The sequence below is a fragment of the Mustela lutreola genome, chromosome 3 (genome assembly GCF_030435805.1).
Source record: "Mustela lutreola isolate mMusLut2 chromosome 3, mMusLut2.pri, whole genome shotgun sequence".
Taxonomy (NCBI): Eukaryota; Metazoa; Chordata; class Mammalia; order Carnivora; family Mustelidae; genus Mustela; species Mustela lutreola.
This window is the reverse complement of record NC_081292.1, coordinates 70,696,792-70,719,951: the sequence shown is the minus strand read 5'-3', so window position 1 is coordinate 70,719,951 and position 23,160 is coordinate 70,696,792. Positions and strand designations below refer to the sequence as shown.

Below are 23,160 nucleotides of genomic sequence, written 5' to 3'. Positions count from 1 at the left end.
GAATGATGAGACGCTGTATCTAATGTGGAAGCCATTATAGCAGGTCTGATGAGAGATGACTAGTCTTAGAAATAGGCTGAGGTCAGACATTTCCAAGTAGGACTGGTGGAATCTGGTGGCCCATGGAATTCTCTGGGAGGAGCGCGGTGGTGGTGTGGGGGTGTGGATTTTATAGCCAGAACTGCCGAGTTCAGTCTGATGCTGGCATTCACTAGCTCTGTGACCCTGAGCCAGAAACAGACACATTCAAAGTTCAGGTCTCTTCTGTAAAAATGGGCATAATGCCATTTACTTTTTTTTTTTTTTTTTTTTCAGCCAAGATTGAACGACACAACGTATGTGAACCTAAGTTCTGGCACAGAATAAGTAGTCCATGGTTCGAGTGCCCTTCGGCAGGTGTTCAGTGCCTCCCACAGTTTTTGTTTCCTGTGCATCTTTCTAGGGAAAGTCTTACCTCTTGTACCCCTTCCTCCCTCCAAAAATTGTAGGACTCTTTACTGTTTCTCAGACATGGCCTGTTCTCTCTTGTCCCTGTCTTTGCTCATGCTATTTCTTTTCTTGGAATATCCTTCCCCTCCTCAGTTCTCATTGTTCTCTAGGGCAGTCCATTCACCTTAAAGGCTCTGCTTCAAATTGTACCTCTTCTCAGAACACATTCTCAGTTATCCCATGTGGAAATTAGCTTTCCTTCCAAAGCATTCTATTGGAACCATTCTAATGACCTGTACACTATACTGCACTTTACCTGGCTATTTTAGGTAAATATTTTCTCTCTTCTAGGCAGCATCTGGTTAATTTTTCCAGTCACTGTAGTATTTAATTCAGTGTATGGTGTTATCAAAAGTAGACATTTGGGTTGCGTAAGTGGCTAAGCATCTGCCTTCGGCTCAGGTCGTGATCCCAGGATCCTGGAATTGAGTCCCACATAAGGCTCCCTGCTCAGCAGGGGGCCAACTTCACCCTCAGCCTGGCCTGCCACTCCTCTTGCTTATGCTCTTTCTCTCTCTGACAAATAAATAAATAAAATCTTTTTTTTTTAAAGTAGACATTTTATAGATTAATATGATTGACTTGGGTAGAAAAGAGAGCAGTCAAGGAAATACTAGCTGTGAGGACAGGAGGAAGATGCCATGTGTCCTTGCTAATAAGGAAATCAGTGGAGAGGTATTGCTGCCAATCCTAATTTTATTACCCCCATTTCTAGTTCTGCCTTTGTAAATCACAGTTTCTCCATGGCATCTAAGAGTGGCAAAATTCAATGTATAAGGCCAGTAAACAGTGTTTCAGACAACACAATCCTACTAGTATACTAAGTTTTCCGTTAGTTCGTAGGTTTGACCTGTTTTGTGAGCTATAGGCTTAACTTAGATGAGCGGCAAAGACAGTATTTGCTCTAGTTCTTCGTGTTATTTCTGTAAGAAAAATACATAGTATAAATATCATATATATTTAAGTATATAAGTATATTATATACTGTATAAAAATACTTAATATTTATACTATATGTCTAATATATAATTTAATTAATTTAATTTCAAAATTAAATTATCTGATTAAGTAGCAAACTCTTTTTTCACTTAGAAGTTTTAACTTAGTAAATCTGCATGGCTTAGTTTCATGAAATTAGTTCATGGTCCTTTTAAGCATAGCAAAAGACACTAGAGGAAGATGGTGTTGAATTCAGCAGCCTGGTAAACCAGCCTGTAATGAAAACTTACAGAGGAAAAATTAGCATTTGTGTAATGTACCCAAGTCAATCTTATTAATCTACAAAACTTAACAAATGTGATAAGTTTTTCTTAAACTTATCTGTAAAGAAAAGCAATTATTGCAAATAAATGCCTAATATTTATATTGTATTTAAAAATGAAAAAGAAACAGGTATTGTTTACGTGAAAGATCTTTATTTTCTTTTGAGAAATATTAAAACATATAAATTATTGTGCAGTTCACTAACACAATGAGCGCATGTTGGCGTTAACTTTATAAATAAAAGGCACTTCTGGCACAATCACGGTGAAGTAATAGAGACAATTTGATAGTTATTCATCTTACAACCTTATAATATTGCTCATTTCACATTGTTCTTTCAGTTTGCTTCAAAGAATTGTTGCATTTAAAAAAAGTCAGTCCCATCATGAAATGTACTTCTGTTAATTGACGTATTTTCATTTTTTTTTTACTGTTAATAACATCGCCAGTGAATCACATCTAAGAGACATTTTTAAATATTACCCTTTAGTCGTACACTTCACAGTGTCATAAGAAAGTGTTTTAAGTACCCAAACGTAAATGAAGTGGAACTCAGATATAAACCTTTTTTACAGTGGAATAAAAGTTGGGTAAACCAGAGCTTTTTGTTTTTATTGTTTATTCTTTTCAATGATTTTATTGTGCTATTATTTCTAATTATACAATGTTGTGAATTGTATGATTGTTAAAGGAAGGTACAAAATTTTTTTATAATTTTTTATTTTTTATAGTTTTTATAGAAAACAGCATGATGTAATTTTTTTAGAAAACAAGCATGATGTAATTTTTTAATAAAAATTATAATGTAAAGTTAGATTCCCAATGCCAAGTCAAAATTAAATATGTTCTCTAAAGAACATTCACAAGTGCTCTCAATTTTTTCATAGACGGAGAATCACAAGTATCAGCTCACCTGATTAGAATAATTTTCTTATAAAGAAAAATGCTCTTCATATATCCTTTCACAAAGATGCTATTGTTGTATGATTAATGTTGAAACCCAACTAAGCTAAACAATATTTAACAAATTTTGTACCCTGTGTTTTTTTTATTTTAAGTCTTAAAATTAAAAAATTATGAAACACTATAAAAAGTCATAAACTGAAAGCCATATTGACATTGTATCTTTCTTAATAAGCAAAATATTCTTTGACATAAACTATAATAGAAACATCACATTTTAACTACTGTTTTTTTAAAGTACACATTAATTATAGAATTTGGCTAAAATATTCTGATATGTAGTAAACGTCAAATTATTTCATACATAATATGAAAAGTTCCAGGTGTAGCTGACAGTGATTTTTTAAATGTAAACATTTCCTTTCCTTTGTGTAGTTGTGTTATTGTTCAATTAAAAATAGAGTCATGTCTGTATGACAATTAAATATTATTCCATTTCTAATTCTCTGTGTAGTCATGATAAGAATAACCAAAAACTGATGTCACAATTACATTCTTGATTTATTTGAAAATGCAGGAAAAGTATTTAAAAACTATCAGCTATGCCTGAAATATTTCCTAAATTATTTTTGATTATCAGTTGTAGCAACATGAGTAATTTCATGAAGACCTCTAGATGCTACATATAATACTTTATGGTGCACAGACTCTTCAATCAAAAGTTTCTGTTGTGCACGTGTGCTGAAATAGAACTTCCCTGAGATGAACTATCTTGCTGTCCCATAGAAAAAACTCTGTAAAACTGTGTTCAGATTTTAATCTGAATTATAATCTAATCTGACATTCACCCAAGATGGGTATTAACAGATTTTTATCATCAGTTGATTTGTACTAATACTTCTTTTCTGTGGACTATTTATACATTTATTACTCAACCAATGTAGTCAGATAACTTGTGAAACTTCAGAAACAGCTACTTTAGGAGATAAATTCAAGTATAAAAATCAGGAATCCCTTCTATGCTTTTAAGGTATACAAACATTTAACTACTTGAAAGATGAAGAAAGTGCATTTAAAAAGTCAAGAAGTTTCCCAAATATCCATGTTGCTCATGTCAGAAGAGTTTTACAATTTAAAAGGTCAATCAGACAAGTACTAATTAGCTTAAAGGATTTTTTTTCTTTCATTCATATAACCAGGTAGGATCTCACTCATGTATTTATAATTAGGAAGTCATTCACATTAAATAACTTCTTCTCACTGATTGATCTGTGAAATACTGCTGAGATAATTTTCAGACTTCATTATAAAATTTGTCCACTCCTGACAAATGTCCTCCATGGAGAATTCTGCACCACCATATTCCAGAGGAAGAATGTCTGGGAAATGCTGAAGTAAGCTTTGTTTGTAATTGTTCCCGTGCAGGTGAATCTGAAATAGCCAAAATGTTTTAGAAGATATGCCCTCAGTATCTCACTAGATTACATATATTTCAAATGTAAAATCAACACCATAAAATAAGGTATTCTAATGACTTTCAAGATAGGAGAGCATGTATAAATGCTATGCCCTTTATTTCTCTGCTTATGTAAGAATTATACTTAAATTTCTATTGTGCTGCTTAGGAGTCTGACCATCTTATTTTTTTTAATATGTATTTGTATTTGCATATATAAGATTTATAAAAATAGATTCTGTCCTCTTTCAAAAATAGATTTTTAAAACTCCAAATAAAATCATTTTATACGTTCTATTTCCTAATGTATAGGTGATTCTTAGCAAAATATCTGTTTTAGAGATGATAAAACTATATTACCTGGTATTAGTTCACATGAATTAGAAGCATTTATCAGTGCACACAGCTACGTATATGGGGAGTATTTTACGTGGTACAGTTGATGGATACTCTTGGCTAGTACAGAATTAAGAGACCATTGTTGATGGTTGAGTACCTTAAGTTTTCAAATAGTTAAACTATAAAAAGTGACCATATGATACTATGAAATTAATATAAAGACTTAGATCCGTCAATTAAAAGCACATCTTGCTAAAAATAAATAAGTTCCTTTTTCCACCTCATAGGGTAAACTGTTCATCTATACAGTCAATGATCATTTAAAAGCAGCTACTATATGCTAGGATATGAGAACCGAAAAACGAATGAAACAAGTTTCTTATACTCGGGAACCTCACAGTTCCAATTCTTGATTTCTTCTGAAATGTTTAAAATATCATCAGCTAATGAAAATTCTATGATTTCCTCAGAAGGGGGAAATTAAAACATTCACAGGATAGTGCCAAAAAGTTGAAAGGGAGGAGAATGGCTTGATTGGGTCCTCATCTCTCTTACTTTGGCAAGTCTGTTTCATGTCAATTACCTTTCCCTGAAATACTCCACCTACCTTCTCAATTTTTAAATTTCTCTTTCTTTTTTGCTCATATTCTCCTACTCATTAGGTTCAGTTTTTTTGGTTTTGTTTTTGTTTGTCCAGAATACAACTCAATATAGAAATACCTATTTTTAGATCTTTCAGAGTTAAACAAAATGTGTCAGCTATTATCAATCTACACTGAGGGAAGACAAAAATGAGCCCCCCAAAATTGACTTTTCTAAAAATACTAACATGAAAAGTGGCCTTCTTCACAGGTGTGGTTCTTCTTGAATACGGATAGAAATTCCTACTGGGTAACTCTACAAATTATCTTTTATAGATTAACGTAGAAAAGTGGTTGCCATTCTTGGGAATTTAAATTTTATTTTTAATACTTGAAAAATCCTAAGAGATATTAGATATTCACCTGAAATAAGGCTCCACAAGCTTTGCTTTAATTAATGTGACATTAAGTCACATACCTTGGGTACTGTGGTTTTCAGTTATGCATGTCTAATTTAAATACATTTTTTTATTTGCACAGATAATACATTTATATAGCTAGAAATCAAAACAAGATAAAAGATAAACAATGAAATGCCTTGGTCCCTACTCAAAATTCATCCACACCTCTACTCTATTACATAAGTTAGGTTGCTTTCTTGTATATCTGTTCAATGCAAATATAACTAGAGATTCTAACTTCTCCCCTTTTTATACATAAGGTAGCATGCCATAAAGACTGTTCTTCCTTTTTTTATTTCACTTTACAAGCCATCATGAAAATCTTACTGTATTCCATTGTGTTGATGTATCTGTTTATTTAACAAGTTCCCTAATGACGAACACTTGGTGGTTTCTAGTCTTTTGCTGCAATGAATCCTCTTGTATCTGTAATTTTTGTTTATGTGCTTGTATAGCTCTGGGATAAAATCCCAGAAGTGCGAAGGCTGTAATTTTGATAACTATTAGCACACTGCCCTTTATAGGGAATAGACCATTTTGCACTTTCACCTCAATGAATGAGATGTTGTTTCCCCCCACAGCTTAACTTAATTTTTCAAAATTAAAAAGGAATTTTAATTTATAAAAATGGTTTGTTAGATAAATACTTAAAACACTGGGGAGGGGAGGTAATAATTCAATTATTAAATAAGAAGGATTGGAGCATTTGGTACAGAAGAATAATGACTTGAATATGTTTTACTTACCCGTTCCTTAATTTTTTCGGTCAGGAATGGTTTAATCATGGAAAAGACAGCATGGAAAATTATTGGCTCATTTATCAAATGGATACCACGGACTTTTAATGGAAAGGAATCCTTTTGAAAATAAAGAAAAAAATTGCTAATAACAAAGCATAAATTAATATATATTCCTTTTGACCAGTCCCTTCTCTAAACACTTGCTACACTTAGTGCAGACCTAAAGTGGGATTTTATTTTCAGAATTATCTATTCCATCAACACAATAGCCTGCTTTGCAGTTCACAGTAATTAGATTAAGGAAAGATCTCTAAAAAAAGGTTTCACCTTATAGCTTAGGCAAAGTATTTTAAGAAACACTTGCATCTTTGTAAGTAAAACACAGAAAATATATTCTCCAATCACACATAAATGTTCTTTCAAAGAACCAATGAGTCATTTGGACATTTATATTTAACAAATTTCCCTAATTTTAATTTTGAGTAAAAAATTAAAATTTCATGGAAGTTGAAGGAATAGTAAACACACAATTTTAAACTTTCAGCACAGGTATAGATAGGTCTGTCACATCAAAGTAATATTGATTTATTTAGAAACTTTAAAAAGTTAAGAGTTAAAAAAAAAAAAGCACATCATCAAAAGTTTTCTTATCCAAAATGTGTTAACAAATTTCTTTCATGCAAAATTCTTTTTTTTCCCCCTATGCATAGTTTTTACAGATGTGTTATTAATTTGGAGATTATCCTTCCAGGTTCTTTCTATGAATAATTTTATTTTAAACATAATTGCCAATATGCTTTCTAAATAATTTTCACCCTGTTTTGTTTCAGTAACATAATACAATTTTTGTACATATCATGAGTTTTATTTATTTATTTGACAGAGAGATAGAGAGCACAAGTAAGCACAACTGCAGGCAGAGGGAGAGAGAGAAGCAGGCTCTCTGCTGAGCAGGGAGCCCGATGCGGGGCTCAATCTCAGGACCCTGGAATCATGACCCGCGCGGAGGGCAGCCGTTTAACCAACTGAGCCACCCAGTCGCCTTCATATCATGAGTCTTACTATTGTGATAATCTATCAAATGGATATACCATAATTTTCCTATTTCTGGATAAATAAGCTATTTCTAATTTTCATCTATAAAAATTGATGCTATAAGTAACTGTATTTATCCGAGGCAATTGTGGTTATAAACACAACTCTTACACTCAGATGACCTGACCTGAATTCTTGATTCACTACAAAATGCATGTGCTTGGGCATTGCTATGTCATCCCTATGACATAGTTAATCTGTAAAATGGGAAATATAATAGCCATAGGTTTGTTTGGCCATTAAATGGTAATGTACTTGAGATACTTAGTGAAGTATCTGGCACATAGTCAGCTACTATTGTCATTATATATGAAGTCTTTACTGTATTTCAGCTTATTCGCTGGTTAGGTCCCTGAAGTAGATCTGGATCACTACTGGATCAAAGATGATGGCCATCTTAAAAAAAACCTTTGAATTTCTGAAAGAACTGTATGAATTTATACCTACCAAGAATGTAACATTTTATTATACCATAGCTATAAATATTGTTTTGAGTCAATTTTTTAATTTAGAAAGAAAATTTAAGTAATAGAAAGAGAAAGATACCATGTTATTATTTAAATGCATAAATTATTTGGCTACTAATTTTGAACATATTTTCAGTTTCTTGCAACATTCTTTCTTTTATGAATTAATAATATTTTAGTTTCTCAACAATTATGATCTCTCTGATACGAGGCGGGGGGGATTGTGGAGGATAGGGAGGGAAAAAATGAAACAAGATGGGATCAGGGAGGGAGACAAACCACGAGAGATTCTTAATCTCACAAAACAGAGGGTTACTGGGGTGGGGGGGGGACAGGATGGTTGAGTTATGGACATTGGGGAGGGTATGTGCTATGGTGAGTGCGGTGAATTGTGTAAGACTGATGATTCCCAGACCTGGGAATACCTGAAGCAAATAACACATATGTTAATTTAAAAAAAAAAACAACACTTTAGTTTCTCTTAGCATTACTGAATTCTGTGTATCATTTTTAAATTATTTAATTTTCTAATTAATGTACTATTCTCTTGCCTTGTTGAATATATAACTAAATTTAAATCTACTATTTGGAATTAGTATCCCAAAGAGTTAAAATATACACTTACTGTAAGAACAGCAGCAATCTTCTTGGCTACAGATGGGGTAATTTGAAAAGCATGAGAAAACTGCCAGCCTTCTAGATCAAAGATAGCCTTGATACCATTCCGCTGAGTTTCTACCTCCTGTACAATAAGCTCGGATGTGATTAGACTTACACGAAAAACATCATAAGCTGTGAAAACTTTTGGATCCCATTGTGCTAAAAAAAAAATTTAAAAATAACATATCTCAGTATAGTGTAAAGATTCAGGAAGATTTACAATAGGAAACTACCTCTTTTGAGACTTAAAAGATCAGTAGAAATAAAAACATGTACAAAGATCATGGATTCAATAATGGATTAAATTGGTGGTCCAAAAACATGTTCCTGCTTTTCCCTCCATCCTCAGATCCCTAGCGAAGAACAGATTTGTAAGAGCATCAGGGAGAAGAGATTGAATGCAAACTGGATTTGATTGCCAGATGAAGCTACAGCCCATAACATTCAGGAGAGGGATATGGCTAAAGATGAAAATGTCCCCAAGTATGCTCCCAGCTCGGAGGTGTTAGAAATGGGAAAAGCAAGGGCTTTTGGATGATAAAGGATTATAAAGAGTAACTAGGGCCCTATAGTAACCAAAGAGGTTGCTAAGGGAAATGCATGAAGAACAAATTGGCAGGCTCATGTGTCAGACACCCCTCCGTGGCAATAGCACATAGCTGCCATGTCTGTACAGGCCAGAAAAAGTAAGTGTGGGCTTTGGAAAAGAGCCAGGGAAGCATTCTGGTAGTTGCCCATAGCCAGGAGAAACAAAAGACTAGTGACATACCTGTCATCTCCCCTCCCCTCACCATCCCTGGACAGGCCAGGGCAAGCAGAAATGACAGGAATGGACAGGCAAACAGGTGATCTTAAAAGAAGATACACATGCACTAAGTATTATAACATTTTAAAAATTACAAAGAAGTGGGGAACTGCACTCAACACACAAAGGCACGAAAACCTAAGAGAACAGTTAATACAGCAAGAGACATTAAAAAGAAGCAAAATAGTTTCAATGAGGGGAAAAAAAGGTAATGTAGGCTATTATTATAAGAACTGGTTATTATTTAAAAGAATCAGTTGAGATTTTGGGGAAAAAAAAAAGATGATAATTCAAGCAAATCTCAGTCAATGGGACAAACCCAGAAAAGACATAACCAATGATTGTGTAATGGTTTGGAATACCAAGCTGAGGAATTCTCTGAAAAGAGCCAGGAGTTGGTAAGTATGCATCAAAAGACTCATGCAGCTAGCGACATGTAGAAACCAGAGTTTCAACATCCAAATAATTAGAGTTCTGAAAGGTAATAATGCAGAGAATAGGGAAGAGGGGAAAGAGGAATAACAGTAGAGAAAAATGTTCCAGAGCTGAAAAAAATGCAAGTCTTCATGCTGGAGGTTTCAAGGAGTGCCTAAGGAGACAATGTGAAAGGAAAAAAAAAAAAAAAAAAAAAAAGATTCATGATTAAGTAATGGTAAAGTTTCAAAATACCAAAATACCAAAGTTTCTGGCTTGGACAACTGGGTAGAATGGAGGTACCACTAACTGAGATAGGAAACAGTGGAAGAGAAATGTTTTGGGAGGAAAAGATCGTAAGTAGTTTTGGACATGTATAAATGGTGACTGAGAGACACCCAGTTGGACACAGTTGGAATAGGGTGCTGCTCGCATGGATCCCTGGGGGCAGGAGATGGTAGGGTGAAGACAGAAATCTGAGAGTTGTTTGTGCTTGTATGACAGCCTGCGACTGGGATTATTTTAGGTCTATATAGAAAGTAGCATGAGAGAGAAAGCTGAGCCAGTGCGGCAAAGAATTTCAGAATTGCAATAGTGGTAGATGTGGTAGATGCAATAGTGGTGATGCCGACAAAGGAGACTCTGACCCTTAATAGATTTAAATGTTGTTGGGAAGTGTCTACTGGTGAGGAAAAAATTGAAGATAGAAAAGAATCAGAAGTATTCCCAGAATCAGAAGTATTCCCAGAAAGGCACAATGGGTTTGCCCTTTGCTTTTTAAGAGCGTCAGCTGCCTGTAAAAATTTGAGTAATCAATTCATGGATAACGCAGCTCAAATATACTATACTACTTCAGACCTTGGCAGAAAGCTACAATGGTGAAAAATATGAACAGAACAATTGAAAACCTGCAGTCAAGAAAATAGTTACTGGCCTAAATTCCTAAGCTCACCAACATAGCTGTCTAGACGTGTGCTGTCTGATGGGGGAGCCATTAGCCATGTGTGGCTATTAAAATTTAAACTAATTAACATTAAATAAAATTAAAAATTCAATTTCTTAGTTGCAAAAGCCACATTTCAAGTGCTCAACAGCCACGCATAACTAATGGCTATTGGAGAACAGTTTCATCATCATGGAAAATTCTATTGGATAGCACAGGTCTAGACTCAAAGCTCCTTTAAGGCAAAAGAAAAACATGCCTTAACTTCTTAATTCCTTTTCCAGCATCTATTTAATATTTATTGAGTGCTTATCATACATCAGGTAATGCTCTTATTTCATTTGTATCCCACAATGTAATGCTCACAGTAACCCTATGAGATAGGTTTTTACTATGCCTGTTTGATAGAGGAGAAACTGGGGTTACAGTTACATAGCTGCCCATGTAGCTAGAACAGAGCAGAGCTGCAGTTCCAACCTGAGTGTAGAACTTGTATTCCTAAGAACTAAGCCAGAGTCAAAGCTTAAGACTCACTGTTAAATTTTATTTTTGCTGCTGCAGTATAATAGTCTCAAAAGGCATAAAATTATATCCTCTGGCTTGTAGGCAAATAATAGCAAAAACTGAGTTTCAACTTGTGTTGTCCTGATGAACCAGAGAAAAGGTCTCTGTGCATTTTCTCTTTGCTTTCACTGAAGAGATGGTACCTAGGGAAAGATGGTTATGCTAACATTCCACCGGGAAGCTCTACCACAGATTTCCTTCTTTTAGTTTTGCCTTTAATTCAATCACATTTAGAAAATTAATGAATCTTAATCCTACCCTTTCCTTTTACTCCTAAACATCTTCTGAGTTTTCCCTTTTCATCCTAGAATAATATCTTACTCTACATAACACACAGGAAATTTGCTGCATGCCCTTCTGTTCTGACCATCACTAACCTATGTGTTTTCTTTTTTCTTTTATTTAAGATTTTATTTATTTGACAGAGAGAGAGAAAGCACAAGCAGGGGGAGTGGCAGGCAGAGGGAGAGGGAGAAGCAGACTCTCTCCGCCAATCAAGAAGCCTAATGTGGAGCTCGATCTCTGGACCCTGGGATCATGACCAGAGCTGAAGGCAGAAGCATAACCGACTGAGCCACTCAGGCACCCCAACCTACATGTTTTCTTGATTTTAAAATCTCTTTTAGTTAAAGGGTATACTTAAATGCTAATGTACCACAAGAAACCTTCTCTCTAAGCAATAGAAGACAATTGATGCAGTGTTAAGACATGTATGTATTTATTTATTTACTTATTCATAAAGCTTTTATTTTTAAATACTCTCTATACCCAAAGTGGGGCTCAAACTCAGAACCCTGAGATCAAGAATCACACATTCCTCTATCTGAGCTGGCCAGGTGCCCCCAGTGTTAAGGAATTTATGATCAAAGGAGCATGTTTGCTCTTTCACTGTCCAGGTATCACTTTTACTTCTTAACTTGCCACAGGTAATTTATGAACAAGCTTGAAAAAACTCCATCCAGCCAGTACAGAGCCAGGACACTTGCAGAAAGAGTCCCCTGATGGTTTTAGTTTTATGTTCCCGGAAACTTCCAGTAGCCCAGATAAAATATAAGATGCCCTGTTACAGCTGAATTTCAGATAAACAACAAATAATTTTTTAGTATGCATGGGGCATACTTACACTGAAAAATTTTACCCTGATTATCTGAAATTCAAATTCAAGCTGGACATACCATATTGTCATACAATCTATGTTTACTCACTACATAAAACATACATACTATCTTTCCTCTGGCCACTCTTCCTCTAAAGAACTTGGGGAACCTCGTTCATCATCCTGGAAGACTGATAGGGCAACGAAAGGATAGGGCAGACATTGTGTTGTCTGTTTTATGGACAATGACTTCATGACTGACCTAATTGTACTTGACACATAAGCTGAAGCAAACAACAGGAATCATTCTACTTGGTCTTCTGGTACCCTAAAGAAATAAATGCAGAGCCTCCTTGCAAGGTCATAAAGAGTTGAGTTAGAGGCATGTATCTTATCTATAATCCAGGTAGGAAAGCAAATCTATAAATATTCTAAAGCTCCCTGGAATATTTACAGATGTAAAGTTATCTTTGTCCTTTCCGCTAGGCCACAAGAAGATGCTGGGAGCAGCGTGAGTTCTTCTTCATTACACGCCATTTTTAATCACACTCAGGCTAAGGGAAGGGACAGTCACCAACCTATAGGAAACACTAGAAAGGCCTAATGGTAAAAAGAGGAAGCTGTGACAAGAGGGGTATGTGGAATACAGTGTCTTTGGCACTACCCAGGGATGCTGCTTTCCCACTGGGCCTTCCCCCATTCCAGAGAATGAGCCCCTGGCTCCTCAGTCCTGGGTCTTATCCAACTAGCCCTCACTCACTCCAGAAATATTTACTAGATACCTACACCATGTGCTAGGTCCTGGTTTCAGTGTTAGGATACAGTGAACAGAACAGACAAAATCCATGCTCTCGTGGAGCTTGTGTTATTATGGGTCAGAATTCATACTGGTTTCCTACTAAGCATTTTCTAAACACTTCACCTTGATCTTTTTCACACACACACACACACCCCGCCTATATTTCTCTACTCTGTTTTCTTTCTCTCTTATTTTATACAGCTGACTGTGTGGAAGAATGGAAGCAGAAGAATTTTCTCACAATTGCCATTTTATTTTTTTGAGGGACATTATAATCTAAATTAAATATAAGTTAAAACCTGAAAAGCCAAATTCTTAAATATGGACACCTAGACCTTTCAATATGGCATCCAAAAAAAAAAAAGAAAGAAAAAGGTAAGCAGCGCTGTATATGACTTACCAATTCTGTAAATAAGAACTTTGCTGCCAGTGGGGTCTCTGGCTCGCAGGACTCCAAGATAACCAGCCTTCAGAAGACCAAGAATACTTCGAGGGCACAGATCTGCACTTATTTCTGGACATTCTGCTCTCCACTTATTATAGTTTTTCAGTAACTGGAAAATAAAATAAAAATTGTCTACATAGGGCATACATGGTAAGCACTTATAAAAATGGAAGCAAATCTCTGGCATTACAAAGGGCCCTTACCATCTGTTATGTCAGGATTTTAATCTGGGGTATTTTTTTTTCTTTCCTTTTTTTTTTTTAGTTGTAAAAACTTAAGTTCCCTTCAGCAACGATCTCAGGTGCTAAGACTTCATCACAAATTCAAAGCTAAGTAATTTTGATTTGTCCCCTATGGTTGGTAGTCTCCAAAGATAGCTACCAATAATACCTCCCCCTCCTGATAGACACATGCCATTCATCCCGTTACAGATGGGATTCAGTTGATTCCTCCCCTCAGAATCTGGCCGGCCTTACATTTTGCTTCAGCAGAAGTGACACTTTGCTAGTGTAGGAAGGCTGGGACTTTCTGCCTTTGCTTTTGGGGACCCAGAAACCACCTAAGAATAAGATTACTAATTAATCTGTGTGGAAAGAGTCACTGGACAACCAGAGCTCATCTTAGTCTGCTCTCCGCCAAGTTCCAATCTGATGCAATGTGGATCACAGATGAGCCATCCCCACTCAGCCCTGACCAAATGAGAGAATCACAGACAAATAAATAGTTGTGGTTTAAGCCACTAAATTTGGGGGTGATTTGTTACTCGCTAATAGAAAACTGAAACATCCACCTTTAGTCTGTTCTGAAATAAGGAAAAATAGAAATCAAACAAAGTAGCTCTACAAATATTTTTGGAGCATCTACAATGTTCTATACACTGGGTAGGCACTTGGGTTACAGCCATGAGCAGAATAAAATGCCTGTTCTCATTGGGGCTGACCCGCTGGTGACAACTGGGTCACCCAGGTCATGTTATGTAATGAAAAGTTAAATCACCAGGCTGCTTCGTCAGAAAAGCCTGGACTCTACCACATATCACCTGTGTGATGTTGGGTAGATATTTAACTCCTTTGTGTCTTATTTCCCCCCATCTGCCTTGTGGGGTTAAGCATAAAGCATCCGTGGGCATAATGAGTAGTTACCACTGCTATTGCTATAATAGGAAGGTTATTTGGGTTTATTGCTCATCTGTGTATCTTAGCGCAGGTTTATGTTGAGGAGAACTAGAATTTTTTTTTGTTTCATTTTCTTTCCTACAAAAAAGAGCTAAATCAAAGATGCAAAAGAACATCTCTGTACCATTGCTATACTTTCTACTAATAGGAAAACAACAGAAACCAAGTTTGTTAGTTGTGGTATGCATTCCGAGTGGAACAGTATGCCCAGATAGTAGGTCTTGGTAAAGTATGGTCTGAAGGAATCTTGTTGTCTTTTCATTCTGAAAGAACCACCAATAATGGTTACTCTGCATTTACAAGTAATACAGATATTGCCAGTATCTTAGAGAATACTATAATCAAATTATGCATTTAAAGTCTATTATGGTTTAATTTTCCTCTTCAAAATATTTATCATTCTCAATTTTTGTAACATGACAATATGTTTGAGGGTTTTTTTGTTTTGTTTTAAAGATTTATTTGATTATTTTGAGAGAGAGAGCACAAGCAAGAGGGAGGGGCAGAGGGAGAAGGAAAGAGAATCTCCAGCAAACTCCACACTAAGGGCAGAGCCTGAGGGAGTCCTCCATCTCACAATCCTGAGATAAAGACCTGAGCCGAAACCAGTGTCAGACACTTAACTGACAATGCCTTCCAGGTGTCCCAACAATATGTCTATTTTGAGTTCAAAGAGGTCTATTAGTGGGGCGCCTGGGTGGCTCAGTGGGTTGAGCCTCTGCCTTCGGCTCAGGTCATGATCCCAGGGTCCTGGGATCAAGCCCCGTATCCGGCTCTCTGCTCAGTGGGGAGCCTGCTTCCTCTTCTCTCTCTCTCTCTCTCTCTCTCTCTCTCTGTCTACTTGTAATCTCTGCCTGTCAAATAAGTAAATAAAATATTAAAAAAAAAGAGGTCTACTAGCAATGGGGAATGGAAGTTTAGATAAAAGGAAGGGACGAATTTCATATTTGAGACTCACTGAAATAAACATGACAGGTGTAATCACAAAGTCGTAATGACCCGGAGGAGAAACTACAAATGCAAATTTTAAAAGGCAAGCAGAGGGTGAAATTCCAAACGTGGGACACCGGTAATGGCCTGAAGAAAGAGAAAAGCTGACTGGACTGGAGGAGCAGCGACACCATGGTGCACAGAAGGGACGAAAAAGTTATTTGTGCCGCCTGCCCCCTCTCCTCTCTCTCTCCCCAGTGTTGTCTAACTTTCTCTATCTCTGTTTCTCCCTCTCATTTCTTCATTTAATAAACTTCTCTGAACTCTTTTTAAAAAGAGAATGTTGCCATGGGTTAAATAAAACTGCAAGGTAGGAAAGAAAAAAGTCCCCATATTAGCCAACAAAGAAATAATTGGTGACCTAAATAGCAATTTCCAAAAGGAGAAAGAACAAAAGGCACATTGTAGATTCTGATATATTCATTCTATGAGTTTCTCCTCCTCCTCCTGTCTTAGAGGGCATCAGAATAAGTGTTAAACGAATGTTACAGTGCTCATTACTTTGATAGTTCCCTCAGATATGAAAAGCCTTTTTAATTCTGATCCAAGCAAAACGCTAGAAGCAGCATATTAGCTCTTATATAAAAGTGACGATTTTAATTTCCCATGGAATTATACAAGTCGGAGCTTCATTAAAAGGGATCTTTTAGGTAACAAGCGGGGTCCTAAACTTGTTCATCTCTGCAGAATGCTGGGCACCCAGAAGATAGGTACAAGTATTGAATGAAAGAATAAACTAATGCATGAGTAAACAAGTCAAATTCACATACTTGAAAAACTGACTTTTCCTTAAAGATGCACAAATCACTCTCCTGCCTTTGACATTTAACTTTCGCAAATTGAAATACCTAAACCGGGATCTTTGATCATTATTTTTCTGCGGGCAAATAAACTCAAAATTCGGCTGACATAAGTTATATAAATGACATAAATTGCTACTGAGCAATTCTCAAACAGATCATCAAAAATCCACAACTACAAAAAAATTGGCAGCAAGTGAACATTCTTTACTGGAAGGCACCTGTTTTTGCCATAATTAGGAATAAATAAATGTAAAAAGTTAGGATTTGTTTTAACTATGCTTTGTAATAGAGTCAGTCTCTTCTCACATTTTTCATGTACTTTTAAACAAAATAACAACTATAGCTGTACTGCCTTTACAGGGTTTAGTGGCATCATTTCAGTTCCTTCTCACAACCAGTCTGAGAAGTAACGATTGTTACTCCATTTTATGGATGAGACTACTAAAGCTCAGAGAAGTTACACACTTGTTTAAGGGCAGTAACTCTCAGGAGCAGGGTCACTGGGACTGACAGGTGATATGATCAATTTTACACTGAAACTGACACAGTCGCTGAAACTGACAAGTGATATGATAAATTTTACAAAAGAAGCTACAGGAAGAGTCAGATTTTTTAAAGCTTCCAAGACTTCAGGGAAACCGTAAAAATACTTACAGGATTAAAAAAACAAAAAACAAAAACAAAAAACTCGCCACATGGAGCAAAAACATAGGGAACTGAACCACACACTTATAAAAGACAGATATTCACAGGAATCTGTAGGACACACTGAGGTTAACATTGGCAGTTTTATGTTCATTGTTTTGAATGGAAGGAGCAAGTACAGTATACTTGTGAGCACAGGCTTTGCAGAGTTCAACCTAAGTTCAAATCCCACCTTTACACTTATTACCTAATTTTGGACTAGAAACCACATCTCAGTTTCTTCTAAAATGAGACAATAATTAGCTAATCCACGCAAACACTATTTACACAATACTTGGTGCTCTATAAACTTTTAGAATCATAAAAACTTCATTAATTCACTATAACTTCAAACACAAAAACTAGAATGAGAAATTGCATTGTAACTGAGGGGCTTATCAAGCTTTCTTCACATACTAAAACTATAGGACTTTTCTATTATAAATAAGGGAGTTTGAATTGAATTATCTGCCTTTATGGAGGAAATTAAAAAAAAAATAGTTTCACCCTCTAAGCCTTTCCTTTTCCTTTCCACTTGGCAGGAAAGTAAGGCAAAGAGTTCACAGACAGAAACTTGATCCCTATCCAGGGGATTTAGACCGTCTTGCTAGCCAATTCCTCAAGGACATGGTGAAATGAAAACAATTCAGGAAAACAAAGAATACAGAAAACAATATATATATATATATATATATAAAACAGCTTCTGGAGGTAAATTTTATTCCTTCTTGTGTTTAGACATTTCTTTTGAAAAGCAGCTAAAATGAAAGCAGCAAATCACACTTTTTTATTATTAGTGATCTCTACACATTAATATGTTTCATTTAAACTGCACTCCTCATAGGACCTAAGATTGTCTTTATATTCAGTAGTTGCTGGGTAAATATTAGTTTATTACTCATGATGCTGGGATACCTGAATAACCATTTGACAAAACAAAAATAAAGCCAGATTCCTATTTCATTCCTAACATCAAAATAAATCTCAGTAGGTTAGCAACTCCAACATTCAAAAGAGAAGTCATAAATTACTAGAGAAAATTTTGGAGGAGAAAAGCTTTTAAAACAATCAGAAACCATCAAAGAACAATCTAATCGATTTATGTGATTACATAAAAATGTTTAAATTCTGCACAGAAAAAAAAAAGTACAAACAATGTCAAAAGATATCAAAATAGGGCAAAGGCTTATTTAATACATAAAGATACTTTATGAATAAAAAACATGTATGTATATTTTTGTGAACAAAATGGAAGAAAATTAACAAATGGTAAAAACAGCTAACTGGAAAATAATTTAAAATATATTTTTAAAAAATATGGAAGATGATTAACCTCACTTATAATTAAACAATCAAACAAATGCATATTGTAATGAGAACCAATTTCTTGCCAAGCGGGTTGACACAGATCATAAGGTCTGATAGTACAGTGTAGGTGATAATATGGAGGAAAAGGCACCATTTTGTAATACAAAAGTGATAAAATTAGTGCAAACACTTTGAAGGAGAGTTATATTCATCACCCCTGAAAATGCATACCTCACTTCATCCAGGAACTTCACAAGTTGAACTTAGAAGGATATAATCCTATTTTTGCACAAAGACAAATGTATACACACTACAATATCTAACAATATCTAGTCAGTAATAGAAGAAGCCCCACTTGTCTTGTTTACTGTATCTTGTGTACTGCCAGGCAAATTTTAAGAGTTCAAAAAATAATCATTGAACGAAGGAATGAACAGCATATATGGGCATTGCCATTGGTGAGGATAACTCTTCTATCTAATAATGGGGGACTGGTTAATACATTTTGATATAATAAATCCACACACTGGAATAGTACGCCCCCCCAAAAAAAGAATAAGATGTATGCCCACATACTGAACTAAGCTCGTCTCTATGATAAATTAGGTAAAAACAAAAAACAGATAAACAAGGCCAAATGTAAAACACATATATATGCTTGTATGAACACAGACTAATCTAGAAAGATCAAGGTACAGTAATTGCTTCTGGGTAGATGACCAGCACAATGAAGGTTTGGGGTGGGGAACTTCTCTCCTTTATTAAGTTCTTTTAGAAATTTACTTTGCACCCTTTACTGTTTATGATTTTTTTAATCACTCACGCTCTTCATTTTTTCAATTAAAAATCAGTTAACAGCATCAACAAACTCAAACTAGGTCATGTTGCTCTTCTGCACTATTCTACTTCCCATGCCTCCCACCTCCTAATATGACACTGTGGAAGCCAGTTGGCAGAAGGGCTAGATCAGGTTCAATGGCTGAGTGCTTACTATATATATATCGTCAACCTCTGTGCTGGGTATGCCTTGTTCTGTTAAATTGGTGAATGTTCAAGCCTCGAAATCAGTGGGGTAGGTAGGCTTTTTCACCATTACTTAACAGAACAGGATGCTCAGCCCAAAGCGACACAACTCAAGGTTTCATCCCTCTTTTTTGATTCCTGTCTTCCCATCTTCTTCAACCATCTGTACCAAGACCACCTCATCTCCCACCTTTGCACTCAAAATATTCTGGACTGCTTTACCGTCCCGACACTTACGTATTATTCTTAACAATGGCACTATTTCGCTAGAATTTGGCTTCAGGACGTCAGTTTTTCTGGCAACTCCGTTTTCTCCACCACACGTGGAGTGATCTGCTACAACGTGATAAATCTGGGTTTCCTACTTCGCAGCTGTCACTTTGTTTCATATCACTGGCTTTGCGCCAGGGACGGGAAAGGGATCCTCCGCCCCCCACCCCCAACTGGATAGGTTCGGGAGATCCATCTAGAGCACAGTTCCAGTGTTTGGGGTCAACTGGGCCATCAGCCCAGAGCGCTCCAGCTTTTTCCAGGTTTCGCGTTTCCATGGCTCAGAGAAAGTGGAAGGACCGGCGCGGGATTTCTCCGAACACCTGCAGCCACCGCCCAGCGCCCGGTGCGTTAGGCGCGCGTACCCTCCCCAGGGGCGGCAGGCAACTCGGCATTTCACAGAGGTCTGGTCATGCCTCTCTGGTCCCCAGCCCTGCCGGCGCGCGGGGAAAATGCCGCGGGGAAGCGCGCTCACCCGCCAGGCCAGGTCGAGGTCGAAGTCCCGGGCGCGCAGGAACCGCAGCAGGAACGAGTCGGTGAGTGGCAGAGGCGTCGGCGGAGCGCCCGCCGCCCGGGCCCGGCGCCGCAGCTCGGCCAGGCTGGGCTGCAGCAGCGGGGAGTGGTCGGGCAGCGCGCTGAGCTGCAGCCCCGTCGCCGTTCCCGGCCGCATCTCTGCCATGCCGGTCCCGCGCTGTCGGCCGCCCTCATCGGGGCGCCGGGGAAAAGCGGGGACTCCGCGCCACCCTCCGGCCCCTCCTCCGCTGGAAGCTGCCCAGCGCACACCCCCGCTCCCGCCCCGCCCGGCCGCGACCCGCCTCTCACACCCGCGAGTGGGTGGGCGGGCGCCTGGAGCCACGTGGGATCGCCGCGGTGCTACTCCTTCTGGAAACCCTGGGTGGTTAAGCCGAGCCTTGCTTTCTCCGGTTGAGGGAAGTCCTGGTGTTCACTGCCAAAGGGAAGATGTCAGAAAGTTTGTTTGCGTACACTGATAGAGATTAGCTGGGGCATTTTTCTGTCTCTCTCTCTCTCTCTCTCTCTCACACACACACACACACACACACACTCACACACTCTCCCTCTCTCTCTGCTAGAAAAATTGTTTCTGTATTTTTCTCCCCAGCCTCCCTTTCCTCCCTTCCTTCCTTCCTTCCTTCCGTTTTTCATCTTGAAGCTGCTAGGAGTCTTAAGACAACCTTTTAATGGCACTGTGGCCCACTCATTACTGAGCACTCCTTACTCTTATTAATGCTCCAAGCTGACTTCTCACCCCAAACTGTTGCCACAGCGGCTTCTAAAATACACATTCCATAAAGTCACCTTAAAAAAGTCAATAATCTCGGCCCCTTCCTCCGAATTCAGATAGTCTTCTCAGTTCTTGCCATTTTATTGTTAGTGACATATACAAATGAATGTTTAGCGAGTGCGCCCCCCCCCAAAAAAAAAAAAAAGAAAAGAAAGGTTGTAAACACCATGTGCTACCTCCATTACTATGTACCACTGGGTCTAGTCTTTCGATTGACAATCTAAAGATGTATGGTCTCATCTAAGTCATTCCAGGTGATGAGGGTCAGGGAAATGATGTGGAAACAAGAAGGGATGTCAAATTGGGCTTTTCTCTACCCACTGCAGCTGTCCTAGAATTGACCTGGGTCCCCCCCGGGAATCCATGGGACTAATTCTTACTAACTCTTAAATAGGTAACCATATACCAGGTAAATGCTAGAATTGCGCAAACAAATAAAACCAAATCTCTGCCTTTAAGAGAGAGTGGCAGAGAGACTGGCCCCTTCCCTGCTTAAAAGAATAGTTACTGAGTTGCAACTCAAAGTTCCAGACTGTTCAAAGTGCAGAGGGTACACCTATAAACAAAACAGGTAGAAACACCTGTCTTGAGGGACTGCTCATTCTTGTGGAGGGAGACAGGCAATAAACAAGACAAAAAATTGAGGAAATATGACATGAGAGATGGCGATCCATGCCATGGGGAAACAAAAAGTGATGAAAGGGGCTAGTACCAGCAGGGACGCAGTGATGTTTGAATGAACACCCAGAAGAGGAGAGGAAGGGGTCGATCATGCGAGGCTTTATTCAGAGCTCTGAAATAGCAATACAAGGGAAACCAGTCTTCTCTAGTAGTTTAAAGTGTTTAAAAGTGAATTAAGAGCATATATACAGCATGTTCTTTTCCAAAAATTTTTCAACACATTTTTCTACTTGTTTTTAGAAACCAACATCTGCTTTTTTGAAAATGGGCAGAAAGTTCAGCTAGAGATCATGGAGACTAACTTCTTTCACAGTGAGGGAGACTAACTTCTTTCACAGTGAGAGAGGAAGGCCAATTGAAACTCTATCAGGTAGGACAGAATTTACATGTTCTTAGACAAGAGTTACCTGTCACTGGTATCACTTTTGTACAATGTACAAAGTTGGGACACAGCTCAGATAAAATCAGAATCCAGTAATCCAGAGGGTGTCATCTGGAGTCTACACGGTACATAATTTTTCACTGGAGCACAGATTTTTCCTAAGTTGTTTGAGAAACCTTATTTTAAATTTTTCAATGTAATATTTATCATGGAAAATTTCACAGATTGAGACGATAATGGTGAGTATTAATGCACTACCTAATTCAGGAATCGGTGCCATTTTGCCAGTCTTGCTTTTTCTGCCTCTGTCACTTTTTTAATGAGCTGAAATATTTTTTTAAAGATTTTATTTATTAATTTGAAAGAGAGCATGAGCAGGGGGAGGGGCAGAGGGAGAGGGAGAAGCAGACTCTCTGCTGAACATGGGCTCCATCCCAGGACTCTGGGATCATGACCAGAGCCAAAGGCCAACACTTAACTGACTGAGCCACCCAGAAGCCCCTAAACTGAAATATTTTAAAGAATACTTACAGATCATTTTTTGCTGGTAAATACATACTTTAATGTGCATGTTTTCTTTCTTCCTTTTTTCTTTTTACATTACTACAATACCTTTTTCACACTAGAGTTCCACAATATCATCTAATACCCAGTGTTGAATATTTTCCATTTCCATCTCAGATGTGCAGTCTCCCTTTCTCTCTCCCATTTGTGTGGCATGAGGCTGACTAATTGATTTCCCCAATATGCTCCTTGCCCTCTGGCTCCCAGTTCTGTTTGGCAGGAGGCACTGACCAGAGATAGGGAGAGTTTGAGGTCAAGGTCTTATTCCCTCAGCTTCCTTCCCATGGGTTGCAACAAATCAGCTGCACCCCTTTATTGAAGGCCACCATGCCTTTGAGGCAGCCCTTTCTAACCCCTGCAGCTACTCCCTCAATGAGTTTCCAAAACTACCCACTCCTTGTCCATTCAGGTCCATATTTGTTTGCTATGGCTGCTGAAACAAAGTCCTACAACCAGT

At 37.5% G+C, this 23,160-nt stretch overlaps 1 protein-coding gene across 2 annotated transcripts; it reads right to left on the bottom strand.

Moving 5' to 3' along the window:
- Positions 1–1,967: 1,967 nt before the first annotated feature.
- TTPA (alpha tocopherol transfer protein) lies at positions 1,968–20,537 on the bottom strand. 2 transcript variants are annotated; one of them, XM_059166358.1, is made up of 5 exons: positions 20,249–20,537; positions 13,476–13,629; positions 8,420–8,613; positions 6,239–6,349; positions 1,968–4,086 (listed from the first exon to the last, which is right to left on the bottom strand). In XM_059166358.1, exons 1-5 carry the CDS (start codon positions 20,450–20,452, stop codon positions 3,913–3,915), a joined length of 837 nt encoding a protein of 278 aa, XP_059022341.1. In that variant the 5' UTR covers positions 20,453–20,537; the 3' UTR covers positions 1,968–3,912. The 2 variants fall into 2 exon arrangements, with proteins under 2 accessions (XP_059022341.1, XP_059022342.1); XM_059166359.1 differs by lacking the exons at positions 6,239–6,349; positions 8,420–8,613 and having other exon boundaries at positions 20,249–20,531.
- Positions 20,538–23,160: the final 2,623 nt, after the last annotated feature.

Bases quoted from the DNA above. Each gene is read 5' to 3' on its own strand.
- TTPA (XM_059166358.1), bottom strand. From the start codon at position 20,452: ATGGCAGAGATGCGGCCGGGAACGGCGACGGGGCTGCAGCTCAGCGCG. The intron at 8,614-13,475 runs GTAAGTCATATA...TTTTTTTTTTAG, and splicing joins AGTTCTTATTTACAGAATTG to CACAATGGGATCCAAAAGTT. The intron at 4,087-6,238 runs GTAAGTAAAACA...TGGCTATTTCAG, and splicing joins CCGAAAAAATTAAGGAACGG to ATTCACCTGCACGGGAACAA.